The 14961-nt window shown below is 42.8% G+C and overlaps 1 protein-coding gene across 4 annotated transcripts in view; it reads left to right on the top strand.

Annotated features, from left to right (window-relative positions):
- LOC126252967 (tonsoku-like protein) overlaps positions 1–14961 on the top strand; it is a 286128-nt gene that overhangs the window by 220695 nt on the left and 50472 nt on the right. For all 4 annotated transcript variants that reach the window (XM_049953987.1, XM_049953984.1, XM_049953985.1 and 1 more), the window contains exon 19: positions 6559–6786. In XM_049953987.1, the coding sequence (XP_049809944.1) occupies positions 6559–6786 (228 nt within the window). The remainder of the gene's footprint in view (positions 1–6558; positions 6787–14961) is intronic.

Genomic DNA, 14961 nt, shown 5'->3' with positions numbered 1-14961 from the left:
CATTCGAAGAAGCATCACAATTTATGAGTAGCGGCCACATTTCTCTTGGTGATAGGTTTAATTGTACTTCCTTTGTCACAGTGTAATTTGCCAAACTCGTCTCACAGCAGCTATTCCGACTGAATTCCGAAACGGAGTGCCTCATTAAACAAGTAATTGGCAATCACAGAGCTCAATAGCTTACGAAAAACCTCATAGTGTTGGCTTGCAGTAACATAAAAGAAGAGACTTCATGTTTATTTTCATACTAGCTCTTGTTACCTAGCTGTCGATAACTCTTAAAAAATTAGTCACTGAAATGAAATAAAATAAAAAGGGAAGTATAAGAACTGATATATTGCCATAGATAAGAAAGTTCCGTGTGTTTAAGAATTGGAAAAACACTCTGCTTCTTCTGTGCTATCAATTGCCAAACTTTCGTTTCGATGTCTCGAGCGGTTTAGGAGATGTGAGAGATTTTGCGAGTATTTCATTCTCTCAGGTGTGAGATCGGAAGTGAGCGCACCACATAGGATCCATTTTCTCGAGACTGGAGGCAGATAGAGTCCTCCTCCCAAGTCCAAACAAAAATTCAACATGTTAGCTAAATTTCATACGCAGCAATATGTAGTGTAATACGCACCAAATGCAAAATCATAGCAACCCCTAATTTTCATTGCAAACAATTTTTTTAGTTTTGCGTAGTGTCTTACTAAAATGCGTACATCACAATAAGAATGTCCATTAGCGAGATGATAGGCACCTCGCCACAAAGCTGACTTGGGTGAGCCAAAAGTGCCATGCTACATGTAAGACAAAATTCAAATATATTCAGTGAATAGTTTCTGTAAAATCATTTGAGAAAGATAACAGATTTTGCGTGCTTCAGTTCTGTCAGCGCAGAGCGTCGCCAGTCGGCACATGCGAAGTACGGTGTATGTGTTGCAATATGCGCTGGACCCGCTCGACTTGTGCGGAACGTGCGTGGCGTGCTGTAGTGTCATGTCACTTCACACAAGCTATACACGTCTCAGTTTGCGCCTAGCCTGACTTCCGCCAATTGTGGAGCTCAGTATGGGTCCTGCTTTAGGCCCAAGTCAATTATGGATGATGTAGGTTGCCACATCCACCAGCAAAGGCAGCAGTGAACTTGCCGAAATGAACTGCAGCATGAGGCTTCATCACCTTGCAGACAGAATAAGGCCCCAGCTCTTCAGTAGACAAAGGCACAGTTCACGATGAAACACCAGCAATCTAAACACAGGGAGCAGCCCACCATGATATGATTCCAAACACGACTTCATCCAACGGGTGACTCCTCACTGACCTCCAACAAACAGCTCCCTCACCAGACAGCACAGCTGCGAGCTGTGCACACATTTAAGTTATCCATGTGTTGCTTCAAAAGTGCCACCATACTGGATGCCCAAGAAGCCATAACTTAGCAATGCAACCAAAGAGGTTCAATGGATACCAAAATCCATATCAGGGCACGTGTATGGCTCATCTTGGCTTAGGGAGAAGCCATCCTGGTTCACATGGCTACTCCCCTGATCTATATGTATGTTGGACCCTCATAGGTAAAGTAGTTGTTCATAAAAATAAAGGTGATTAAAGTGAACAGGAAGGATATCACAGGTTTGGAAGCAGGAGGGAGGTGGTCGGGGATTCAACAGTGGACAGACCATGTACATGGAGACTGTTGGCATAGATGGGGGTGGGTGGCATCAATTGTGACAAGCAAGGGGTGTGGTGGTAATGGAATGCGCAATGATTTCTGACTGTCTAGGAAGTGGTTGCTGTCCTCAGTGTAGGAGGAGAGTTTTTATACAGGTGTATACGACCCGTGATATCATGGAAAAACCCAGGGATTTTTTCATCTGGGAGAAAACCGGGAAAAAACTGGGAATTTTTTAGAATCCTGGGAATTTTTCGTTGTTTTAGTTTTCAGTTAAATTTTTTGGATTTTGACTGGTAAGAACCGATACTCTAACAAAGGATATTACTGTATCCCGCTACTGCAGAATGATACTGCAGCATTAAAACATAAATGAGAGAAAAAAACGAAAATAAAACTTAATTTCAAAGGAAGTGCACCATATAAAATACCACAGTGCACGTACAAGTGTCTGCCAACAGCAAAATGTGCTTTAGGAAAACCATGCAATGCTTCATAACAACAAATTTCCTCCGATGAGCGTAACATCACAACTGTTTACATTGGATTCATAGAAGCAGTTACGAGCGGGCTCATGCACACGCGCAGTTGAGTCGTGTATGAGTAATATTTTATCCCCCTTCTGGCTACAAAATGTGACTGTTGGCTGTGTAAGAAGCAGTAGCAACAACCAGCCACATGGGGTACCCGGAAAAATTTTACTGGTGCACCAAAGCTGTCAGATTCACGTGTGCGCAGCAGGCCTGAATCTAGTGAGCGGGGGGTTCTCGGTTAGCTAAAGAATTTTGACTTTTATTAAGCTTTCCTGCTGAAGCAGTAAATTTATTTGAAACGAAGTGTTTAATTCCACACTACTGGCTAGTTTCAACTGTTCACTGCATTTCAAGTGCACATTTTCATCTTCTAGCATGAATGGCATTATGCCATAATAAAGAACTAAACATGTGATAATACAGTACTGGTACTCCAAGAAAATTTATGCCCAAAAAACCCCACCGAAAAGCTTAATATCAGGTTGAGACTTACGTCATTGGGAAACTGGACATATGAATGTGTGCTTTAAGGCGAACTATGTATTTTAGTATGGTCCACGAAATTCCGATGCTCTTGGAGTATCCTCTGATGTCTTGTTTCTTTTATGACATAATGTAAGCAAAATCTTTTAATGTTTTACACGTACAAACATACGGGCTTCCTACATCACCGTAGCTGCGCAAGCACAGTGACACCTTTTATGTGGCGCTCTCTGGCAACTGCTGAAATGAATCTATTTCTAACAGGTTGCGGGAAAATATTGCGAATTGTGGTTCGTAAAGCGTTATTTTCAAAGTAAATTTCCCTTTACGCAAGATGAACCATGTGTGAGAATGTATGATGAATTTCTTAAATCACAGAGCGTTTGCTCTAATTTAAAAATCAACTCTTTGATAATGAGCCAGCTAGAAGAATTTCGAGCCCAGAAGATCAGAGATTTATGTCGGTATTAAAAATTTTACTGGCGTATTTGTGTGACGTCTCGTAAAGTGTAACATGCGCTAACAACATTATATGTGAAAGCTTAGCTTCTCTTGTAGCTTGTTAATCTTCGAGACAAACATTATATGTGGGAGCTTTGCTTTTCTTGTAACATGCGGAAGCTTTTCTTTTGTTGTAGCAACACTATGTATATTAACTTAAACCATTAACTTTTCTTGTTGGTGGAATTCGAATTTTTACTTTCGTAATACGAAAATGTACAGCGTACATGCTGCTGCACATCGAAGATCTCTCCAAAATGTGTTTTTTCCCCCTGAGTTTCGTTTTCTAAATTGCCGAGAAATTCTACGCTGCTGTATAAAACCATATCCATTCATAGGATTGATAAGTTTTACAGTTCTGACGGAAAGTATATTGTCACTTAACACGGAAAAAGTGTATTTTCACTTGGCAGAAAATGTATTTTTAACTGAGAGATCCGGGAAAAATCCGAGAACTTTTTTCCTTGTCTACGTATACACCCTGTTATATTATAGGTTGCAGGTGCTTATCATCCAAAGCAGAGATACATTGAGTGAGTGCTTTGAAGCCAGCGACTGTGGAGTTTTGTGGATCTTAGGAAGAAAGAAAAGATGGGAGTATTTGTACTGATTGGATGGGACCTTGATGGCAGATGCTGTATGGAGAAGTGTCAGTAAGCTGGCACAGACCCTCACTTACATAATCTCGTCAGTCAAGTAACAGAGTGGTAGCTCACTTGTCCACCGGAAGGATAATGATGGAGTTATCAGGTTTCGGGAAATGAAGTGGCTGGAATTTATGTTTTACGGACTTGAGAAGGGGTAGTGAAGCAGTGCTGGATGTTACGATTTCTTGGAAAGTTCTGAAGGGGTGATTTTGAGGTAGTGGTGGTTGGTCAAGTTGGGATTGTGGTCGGAACAGTTCAAGGTAGGGTTCAGTGTCATGTTTATTGTTAGTAATTTTTTCAGACTGAATTGAAAAGTGATGTTTCCTGTTGACATTATGTGTGAAGAGAAATAGGTCCTGAACCAAAGCACCATTATTAAATGCAGGTTTAGGACTGAGAGTGAGACCCTTGTAAAATGCAGATAACTCAGGAGGGGAGTGAGCCATAGATGAAAGGTTAAGAACACTGTACTGTTGTGGCTGGTTCTTGTGATCCTGACTTACTGTTGCTCTGGAGAGGTTAAAGGTTGGCCTGGCTCAGTTTGTAGCAGTGGAGTGGTGATTGATGGTGTGGCTGTTTACGGAGCTGGAGTGGGTCAGAGATGGAAGTACCACTGCTGAAGTAGTTTAGGAGAAGTTAGGATAGTGTTTTGAGGTGAAGTCTGGCCTGTTGGTTCAACTTGTAGCTGCCTTGGTGGATGATGACATCCCAGGAAACGTAAGGAGCAGATAACTGCAAGATTTTTAGGAGGAGAGAAGTGTGGTGGAGTGGAAATTGGCAGTCGAGGTATGTAGGTCACAGGTTAGATTGCTAAGTGCAAGAGGTATTTGGAACTGTAAAAGGGGCTGGTGAAGAATGAGATGTAGTTTAGGAGAAGTTAGGATAGCGTTTTGAGGTGAAGTCGGCCTGTTGGTTTAACTTATAGTTGCCTTGGGCCGTCCTAGGAAATGTAAGGAGCAGGTAACTGCAGGATTTTTATGAGGAGAGAAGTGTGATGGAGTGGAAATTGGTAGTTGAAGTATATAAGTCACAGATTAGATTGCTAAGTGCAAGAGATTTCATTCAGAAGTAGAAACTTCGAGTGTTAGACCTGTGGTGGTGACTCCCAGGTACAAGCAGGTTTCAAGAAACAGGATGTGAGACCTTAGTTTAGGCAGTGAAAAAACAGGTTTTCAAAAGGACCGAATAGTGATGGGATTCATCATGGAATAAGAGGAAGTTTTGTAGTGCTAGAGATGATGAGAGTGGCACAAAGTAGCAGAGGGAAAAATGAAATGAGAAAAGTAAGGCAAGCAAGGAAAAAGATAAGAAAAATAAAAAAAAGAGACAGGAAAATTGAGCTAAAATCGTGAGAACAGATAAGAGCTGAAAAGAAGGAATGAATGAATGGGCAAGAAGTGATGGGAATTTTTCGTAAGAAAACAAAAAAATTATCAAACCATGGAAAATCCAGGATGGAATAATTATAATATTATGAAAAGGATAGGTTGTTACCATGTAGCGGAGAAGCAGAGTCAAAGATAAGCACAACAGAAAGACAGTCGAGCAAGTAAGCTTTTGGCTAGAAATGCCACACACGTAAATCACAGTTGTGTGTGTGTGTGTGTGTGTGTGTGTGTGTGTGTGTGTGTGTGTGTGTGTGTGTGGGAGGGGGGGGGGGGGAGGGGCCTCATATTCCAGTGAAGACCTTTTCGGCTGAAAACTTACATGCTGGACAGTCTTTCTGTTGTGCATTTCTGCGACTCAGCATCTCCACTGTATGGTGAGTAGCAGTCTATCCTATTATCAACAATAAATTGCGAATGGGCAAGTACATGAGAGACAAAAACATATAGACATGGCAAACAGAGGGAGGAAGTCATCCAAGAAATAGGAATCGACTATATTTGGTAAATAAAACAATGCAACTGATGACAGTAACCGTCATTCAATGCAACTTGGTGAAAAAGAAACACACAAAAATGTGAAAGGGTCACTTAATAGCAAGGAAAGTGGCAAGAAGGAAAGAAAAAGGGTGTCAATTTTGCAAATAAATCAGTTAAAGGCTATTGGAAGAAGACCCCTTTGTGTATTGTGAACCATAAACAAAGTCTTATATCAAAATTCAGAAATAACAATAGAGCAAATTAAGTGCATGGAAATCAATTTTTCCTTCTCATCCCATCCAGTAAGTCTCCCTTGACCCAGGGTTCTGGGTGACTTTTTCACAAATCTTCTAATTCATAAAGCTCAACAGTTATTTTCCTTCATCAGTCTTTCTTTCCCTTCAGCCCTTCTGTGAAAAGGAGCCACTGGCTCTGAAAGCTTGTGCATTTCCATATCTTTTACATGTGTTTTCTCCTGCCGTTGCTTGGTAAGTAGTTTTATTTATGTATCCATTATTATATTTTCATATGTTGATTATTTTTGTTATCATATGCAGTTTTTTTATGGGGTTGCATGGGGTGGTAGATTTAGGTCTTCCAAGATATTGTGAAAAGAATTAGCCAGATGCCAACATTATTCCTTTGAAAAAGTAATATCTGATTCCTTGCCCCATCCTCGTCTGATCCCAGGATGTGGTCCATCTCTTAATGATCTAACTATCAGGAGGACATTACTCCATTTTCTTAATTATTCGTTTACAGTTACTCTATATGCTCTAAACCCACCATCAGTTACAACCTTGGAGATTTATCAAAATTGATAAAATATGTAATGTGATTTGTGAATCATTTGATAAATCTTAATTTTGCAGATGGAAACGCCAGCAACCTCACAAAGGTCGATCGTCTCAACTGGATGTTTGTACCAGTCACAGTGGGGAAATTTCATCATCTCAGCGTTTGCTACCACCCACTTCTCAAGCCTCAGTGGCATATGCTATAAGAGTGTGTGTTGAGGATAAGAAGTTTCTTATCCCAGTTCCAGATGCCAGTCTCAGTATAGGATGGCTGGTGCAAGAAACAGCACGTCGCTACTATAGGTGTGTAGTTTCTTTTCTTCAACCATCTATCTCATTTCCTAAGCTTAAATTGCAATGTGTTGCTATTTTGGGATGTGGTTAATTGAGTAATTATAATTTTGTGATACTCTCTGACAGTCAGCACCTGAATTTCTTAAGAAGCATTAACTGTCATCTGCGCTTCCTCACTTGTCTCTTGCTAATTTACCATCTATGCTTATTAACTGAATGACAGAAGTACACGTGTGAGACCATCTTGAAAGATGCTTTCCCATCTATGCTTATCCCAAAATAGTCTTTGCTTGGGTCTTCTTTTGGTTGTATTGGAGCTTTTGACAAAGGATTGTTTCTGTTGAGAAGCAGCAGCATTTACCTGCCAGTGAACTGATTCTCTGATTTAAGGTCTTTCTTCATATTATTTTTTTCTCCTACTTAATTCATTAATTACAAAATCTACAGAATATAATGACCTTTCGTGGGCAAGCATAGCCATCCGACCTCTACTTGACAATGCTACAGGCAGAACTCACAAGGCAGTTAGTATAGAAGTAGTACAAAAAATAACTCAAGAATTCCGATGTGGTCGAAGTAACGTTTACAGGTTTTGTTTTCCGATAGCTGTAGTGAAGAGCGCAGATCCTATAAACTGGCAGTCAGCTGCAAGCATACAGAAATTAAATTATATCTGCCTGAGGGGAGAGAAGCAATGTGGAGAAACCCCCCTTTCTCTTGCTGGGCAGCAGCCTTTACCAACATTCTGTGTTTCTGCGAAAGCAGAATTGACACATGGTCATAGGAATCACCAACTGTTCGTTGTTGTGAAGTTGATAATCAAACTGCGTGACAGACCAGGATTAGTCTCTTCACTTACTTCAGAATGAAATGAGAAAAGAAAACCGCAGTGCACAAAAAGCAATCAGTAACAGCTATGATGCAATTGCTTGTGAGATTGGCAGTGCCATAAATGAAGTAGTTCAGGCCCAACCTCTACTAGTATTTGATGCACCCACGGTTCAAAACACCCACCCCCGAAAACTACCATGTTAAATGTGTTCGCATTATACTAACACTTGAACTTCTGCTAGTAAATAAATGTAAGTGTTTCTTTGTTCTAAGGTGCTAGGTCCCACTGCTCAATACTACATTACTTCACATGGCATGTACCTTATACAGACCATTCAGTTCAGGATTGCCACTTTTTGGTATAGGAAAGAAGGAACATTTACCTTAAAATACAGAATTCTTCACAAAAATAAGGAAAGTTCATAAATACTTGTAAGCACCCAAATTTCGAAGAATCGTTCTTCTCTCCCAGTGCCTGTTGCAACCACAAACTCTGAAAATAACAGAATCATTTGGTGCAAACTGATATTTGCGGAGTGTGGGAGGCACTGTACACTGCAGTGGGTGCAGCAACTAGAGCAGTGTGTGGTGGTGCCACCCATGTATAAGCTCCGCTGGTGACAGACCGTCATGGGGCTGGGAGCGATATGTTGCTAGGAAGAGCAACAGCGCTTGCTCCCATGTATGGGAGGCACAATGTTTGTTCATCTGTTGCTTGAACGTATGCTCAAGTCATTCAGCTTCTCCATTCAACTGAGCACGAAACGGAGCACTGTTAAGGTTAGCGATACCATTGGCAGTACTATTCAAAGTCCTGAGCCGTAAACAGTGGTCTGTTGTCTGTAGTCAACACTTCAGGCAAACCTCCCAAGCAAAAAATAGATGACAGAGCCTGAATGGTGCTATGCAACATATTCTAGTTCATGGGCACTGCAAATGGATATTTTCTACAAGAGTCCACAACAATAAGCCAACGAGTGTTCCAAAAGGAACCAGCAAAGTCAGTATGCACTCATTGCCACAGTGCTTGAGAATTTGGCCTATCTGAAAACGTGTATGGCAGGACCGATAGAGTTTCCTCACAAGCGTGACACTGTGTGACCTCATCTGTTCATTGTGGGCGACCATGACTGGCCAAGTAGTGTTCACGTACTAACTGTTTTGTGCTTGCAATTCCCCAGTGTCCTCGGTGGAGCAGTCACAAGACATACCTTTGCAACACTTTAGGAATAAGCACACGGAATTGTGCAGAACCATTTCGCAATAAAATCACACCATGCTGGACGAAGAGGCGGTGCTAATGAGCAAAATATTGCCACACAAAAAAGATCTGAATGGTTTTCACTGAATGATACCAAGCAGTACAAATATAGTGCAACAAAAGGTTCAAATCAGGGTCTACTTCTGTGGCCTGTGCAATTCCTTTAGTGCAGGGGGGATATCTGTAAAAGTTCAGTTTTCTGCGCATCGATATGATAACAAGATGCGGCAGTAGCATCGAATTCAGAATCGGGACCAACAGGAAGGCGAGAAAGGGTGTCAGCATTTCCATGCCTCGACATGGGCCTGTACAATATTTCATACTTATACTGAGACAATACCAAAGCCTAATGTTGTAGCTTCTGAGCTGTGCATGCCGGAACAGGTTTGGATGGCTGAAAAAAAGACTGAAGTGGCTTATGGCCCGTCACTAGGGAAAACTTCTAACCAAAGAGATAATGGTGAAACTTTGTCACACCGTAGGTAATAGCGAGCGCTTCCTTCTCTATTTGGAATAGTTGCATTGACTCTTTGGCAGTAACTTGTAAGTGAAAGCAATCAATCAGTCCTGTGAACTGCACAATTAAACAATGTAATGGAAGCGCCAGCGTCTAAGTTCACAAACAGTTTGTTTGACTGCCATTGCACAGCACTTGACGGGGAGGGGACGGAGATTGAAGGCACATCCTGAATTTGGTCATTACTGGTATTGGCAGCAGGTTTAGAAAAAGCTACGTTCACTGAATGAAAAGGTGCTCCGCACTTATAAGAGCGGTCGTGGGTTGAGTTCTTTTTCCATTGCAAACACAACAGACTGTACATGACATGGCTTTCCACAAGAAAAGCAAGACATATTCCGCGAAGGACAATTTTGTCTTTTATGCATGGAAAAGCAACGGGAACATGATTTCACAGCAAACACACGTGTTGACACTTGTTTACGCGGTCCACGGCATGGTGGCCTGTTTGCCTGCAGTGGTCAGTCACAAGGCCGTACCTGTTTGTAACTTTGCATTACACTGCAAATGGGAGCTACCTCAAAGTTTTCCACGTCACTGTCACACAAGTCCTCATGTCCAGTAATTTGTAGCGCTTGTCTCCAAGCAGGATCAGAATGCTTGAGCATTTGTTCACAAATCACACTGTCTGGCATCATGAATCATTGCTTCACTATAGAAATGTCCACAGCCACGTTGAAAATGACACTGTCGTGTCAAACCCTTAAGTTCAGTGACCCACTGATGGTAAGTCTATTCTGGCTTTTTCTGCAATCAAAAGAACTTGTAACGAGCTGCAGCAACCTGTACCGGATCCTCTTAATGCTTAGTGAGGGCAGCAACTAAATCTTCAGAAACTAGCAACTTTAGCCTACTAGCCAGGAATAACTTCGGAATGAGGTGGTAAACTCCTGTTCTGGCCATTGACAAGAAATAAGAAAGTTTCATGGTACTTTGCGCTTGATGTGTAGCACAATGATCATCGATCTGAGTGTAGTACTCATTCCATTTCTCTTGTTGTTCATTGAAAACTCAGAATGGTAGAATGCATGGAGATGGTGCCGTGAATATGGCTGCATATTGTAGCAGAATTGATGCAGCATCAATGCATTAATGAGCACTGGACTGCCGTCATCAACTGCGACATTTGGTCTTTATGAAACTTAATAAACAACATTAGATCAAAGCCAGTAGCAACCAGAGGCATAGGCACAGGTGCTGTAGGAGGCAGGTTAGAGGCCGTTTTAATGAGAGCAGTTGAACTAGTGTTTTCATTGGCACTTCCGTAAAAGTCTAGCAACTTGTTTTGTAAACTGCTTGTAGCTGTATAGTATCTTACACAGAGAGGAAAGATTTTACAGTTACCTTTATTGCTGTTGCAACTGAAAAGAAACCGTTTTTAGAAACAAGTGTGGTCTCATCATTTTGAGACTTAGGAGCTAATATATCTTCCACCAAATTTTCTCCCTTCATTCTTCCACATGAAACACAGTTCTGCTGCAGTCACTTTATCGTGCTGTGTCTGAGAAGTCACTTGATTGGAGGAAGATTATTGATCCAGATTTTTTATTTCAATTTGTTATTTTGTATTCCTTTTATGTTGCTTAAGATCTGACTCACTGCTGTGAGATACAGAGAATCTGTGCACACAGATGGAGTATTGAGCCTTGTGGCATTGTCCAGCATCAGGTTTCACCCCCGTTTATGATGATTCCCAGCTATTTTGATCTGATATTGCTTGTTGAACTTTCTTTCTAGAAGTTGTAAGAATTTTCATCAGAATCTGACATCTTAACATTGATGTCTTCAATGACCTTTGATAACTTCACAATTTACATAGATTTAGTCTCAAACAGGCTGAGTAGTCATATTAGGAGTTGGAAGGGAAGACCTACAGAAGAATGTGGTTAAGTACAAGGTAAATAATCCAGTATGCTCAGCTTTACCAGCAAATTTTGAGACGTCATGAGATTTCCTTTTCCTGAGACTCCAAAGAGAAAATGGTAATTGAGCTACTTTGAACCTCAATGGCACTCAAATATGTATTTTAAACTATCAAATACTAACAAAGAGATAGAGGGGCCGGCCAGTACTTACCTCAGCTCAGTACAGCCGATAGATACACAAAAAACAGAACCAAAACTTTACGTTCCTAGCTTTCGGAACAAATGTTCCTTCATCAGGGAGGAGAGAGGGGAAAGAAAGGGAAGAAGGGAAAGTAGATTCAGTTACTCACAACCCAGGTTATGAAGCAACAGGGAAAGGAAAACAGGGAGGGTAGCAAGGATGGAGACATGGTTGTCAGAAGGAAGCCAAAGATATTCTACTGTAAGTACTGTGCCAGCTTCAAACCAAAGAGGATGCATACAGAAGTAAAGAGGTATATAGTATAAAGATAAACACAACTATGTAGGATGAAAAGATGCGTGAATGGCTAAAGAGGAAAGGGAAAGAGGAGAAGACTGAAGAGTAAATGGGAGTGAGGTTGTTTAACGTAGGTTCAGTCCAGGGGGATGGCGGGATGAAAGGATATGTTGGAGTGCAAGTTCCCATCTCCGCAGTTCAGAGGGACTGGTGTTGGGTGGGAGAAGCCAAATGGCACATACAGTGTAGCAGGTTCCTAGGTCCCTAGAATTATGCTGGAGGGCATGCTCCGCTACTGGGTATTGGACATCTCCTAGGCGGACAGTTCGTCTGTGTCCGTTCATGCGCTCAGCCAGTTTAGTTGTTGTCATACCGATGTAAAAGGCTGTGCAGTGCAGGCATGTCAGTTGATAAATGACATGTGTAGTTTCACACGTGGCCCTGCCTTGAATTGTGTATGTTTTACCAGTAGCGGGGCTGGAGTAGGTGGTTGTGGGGGGATGCATGGGGCAGGTTTTGCAGCGGTGTCGGTTACAGGGGTAGGAACCGCTGGGTAGAGAAGGTAGTCCGGGAATATTGTAGGGTTTAACAAGGATGTTACGGTGGTTAGGGGGGCGACGAAAGGCAACTCTGGGTGGTGTGGGGAGAATTTTGTCAAGGGATGATCTCATTTCAGGGGTTGACTTGAGAAAGTCATATCCCTGGCGGAGTAATTTGTTGATGTTTTCGAGGCCAGGATAATATTGGGTGACAAGGGGGATGCTTCTGTGTGGTCTGGGGATAGGAACATTGTTGTTGGACGGGGAGGAATGTATTGCTCGGGAGATCTGTTTGTGGACAAGGTCTGCAGGATAGTTGTGGGAGAGGAAAGCACTGGTTAGGTTCTTGGTGTAATTGTTGAGGGATTCGTCACTGGAGCAGATACGTTTGTCACGAATACCTAGGCTGTAGGGAAGGGAGCGTTTGATGTGGAATGGATGGCAGCTATTAAAGTGAAGGTACTGTTGTTTGTTTGTGGGTTTGATATGGACAGAGGTGTGGATGTGAGCTTCAACAAGATGAAGGTCAACATCCAGGAAGGTGGCTTGGGTTTTGGAGAAGGACCAGGTGAAATTCAGATTCGAAAAGGAGTTGAGGTTATGGAGGAAATTAAGGAGTGTTTCTTCACCATGAGTCCAGACCACAAAGATGTCATCTATAAACCTATACCAGGCCAGGGGAAGCAGCTGTTGGGTCTTCAGGAAAGCCTCCTCCATGCGGCCCATGAAGAGGTTGGCATAGGACGGAGCCATCCTGGTTCCCATGGCCGTTCCCCTGATTTGTTTGTAGGTCTGGCCTTCAAAAGTGAAGTAATTATTGGTGAGGATGAAGTTGGTAAGTGTGATAAGGAACGAGGTTTTTGGTAGATCTTTGGGTGGGCATTGGGAGAGGTAGTGCTCAAGGGCAGAGAGACCATGGGTATGTGGGATGTTTGTGTAAAGGGATGTAGCATCTATGGTGACAAGAAAGGTTTCAGGTGGGAGAGGAGTGGGAATGGATTTGAGGCGTTCTAGGAAGTGGTTTGTGTCTTTGATGTAGGATGAGAGTCTGCGGGTGATAGTTTGGAGGTGTTGGTCTACCAGAGCTGAGATACGTTCTGTTGGGGCTTTGAAGCGTGCCACAATGGGACGGCCAGGATGGTTCTCTTAGTGGATTTTGGGTAATAGGTAGAAGGTAGGGGTACGTGGCTCAGGTGGAGTGAGTAAGTCAGTCTATGGAAGCCGTTGTGAGGCCTTGTGAGGGACCTTGGATTTTTAGGATTTTCTGCAGCTCAGTCTGGCTGGAGGGAATGGGATCCTGGGTAACAGCTTTGTAGGTTGAGGTGTCGGAGAGTTGACGCAGTCCTTCTGCCACATACTCCACACAGTCAAGTACGACAGTTGTGGAGCCTTTATCCGCCGGGAGGATGACAATAGAGCATTCTATTTTCAGCTCCTTAATGGCACGGGATTCAGCTGGGGTGATGTTGGGGGTTGTTGGGATGTTCTTCAAGAAGGACTGGGAGGCAGCACTGGATGTGAGGAATTCCTGAAATGTCTGCAAGGGATGGTTTTGGGGGAGGGGAGGAGGATCCCTTTGAGAAGGCGGTCGGAACTGTTCTAGACAGGGTTCAACACTGGGTCTAGTATTTGGGGGCTGTGTTTGGGTAGTGAAGTGATATTTTCAGTTGAGGTTCCGGGTGAATGAGAGGTATGTGGCATTTGACTGTGGTTATAGTTGAGATTTGGTCTGTGTGGGGTATGTGCTGGGATGGGGAGATTGAGTAGGGTGGCTAGGCTAGGTTTGTTGGCTATGAGGGGGTTTGTTGAAGGTTCTGTTGTGGTTGGTGTTTGTGAGGGATAGGGAGAGGGACCCCACTTCTTAGGTGTTGCACTAGCACTGTGGATAGTTTTTTCAGGTGGTGTGTGGCATGGAACTCAAGTTTGCAGCTGGCTTCTAGGATGATGTTCCTGAGTGTGTTCTCCAAGCAAGGGTTTGAGAGGTGGAGGACTTTGAAGAGAGATAGGAGCTGTTGGGAGTGGTGGTTACATGAAGTAGTGTAGAGATTCAGGACAAGTTGGGTAAGGGCTAAGGATTGAAGGTTCTGGAATTCCAGGAGAGACTGGTGGAAGGAGGAATTGCACCCAGAGATGGAAACTTTTAAGGTAAGTCCTTTAGGGGTAATTCCAAAGGTTAAGCAGGACCGGAGGAAAAGTATTTGGGATTGCAGTTTCGCTACGGTGAATGCATCCTATGATGCAACCTATCACCCGCAGACTCCCATCCTACATCAAAGACACAAACCACTTCCTAGAACGCCTCAAATCCATTCCCACTCCTCTCCCACCTGAAACCTTTCTTGTCACCATAGATGCTACATCCCTTTACACAAACATCCCACATACCCGTGGTCTCTCTGCCCTTGAGCACTACCTCTCCCAGTGCCCACCCAAAGATCTACCAAAAACCTCGTTCCTTATCACACTTACCAACTTCATCCTCACCAATAATTACTTCACTTTTGAAGGCCAGACCTACAAACAAATCAGGGGAACGGCCATGGGAACCAGGATGGCTCCGTCCTATGCCAACCTCTTCATGGGCCGCATGGAGGAGGCTTTCCTGAAGACCCAACAGCTGCTTCCCCTGGCCTGGTATAGGTTTATAGATGACATCTTTGTGGTCTGGACTCATGGTGAAGAAACACTCCTTA

This window comes from Schistocerca nitens, chromosome 4, assembly GCF_023898315.1.
Source record: "Schistocerca nitens isolate TAMUIC-IGC-003100 chromosome 4, iqSchNite1.1, whole genome shotgun sequence".
In the NCBI taxonomy this organism is placed as follows: domain Eukaryota; kingdom Metazoa; phylum Arthropoda; class Insecta; order Orthoptera; family Acrididae; genus Schistocerca; species Schistocerca nitens.
This window is presented reverse-complemented; position numbering and strand designations above follow the sequence as displayed.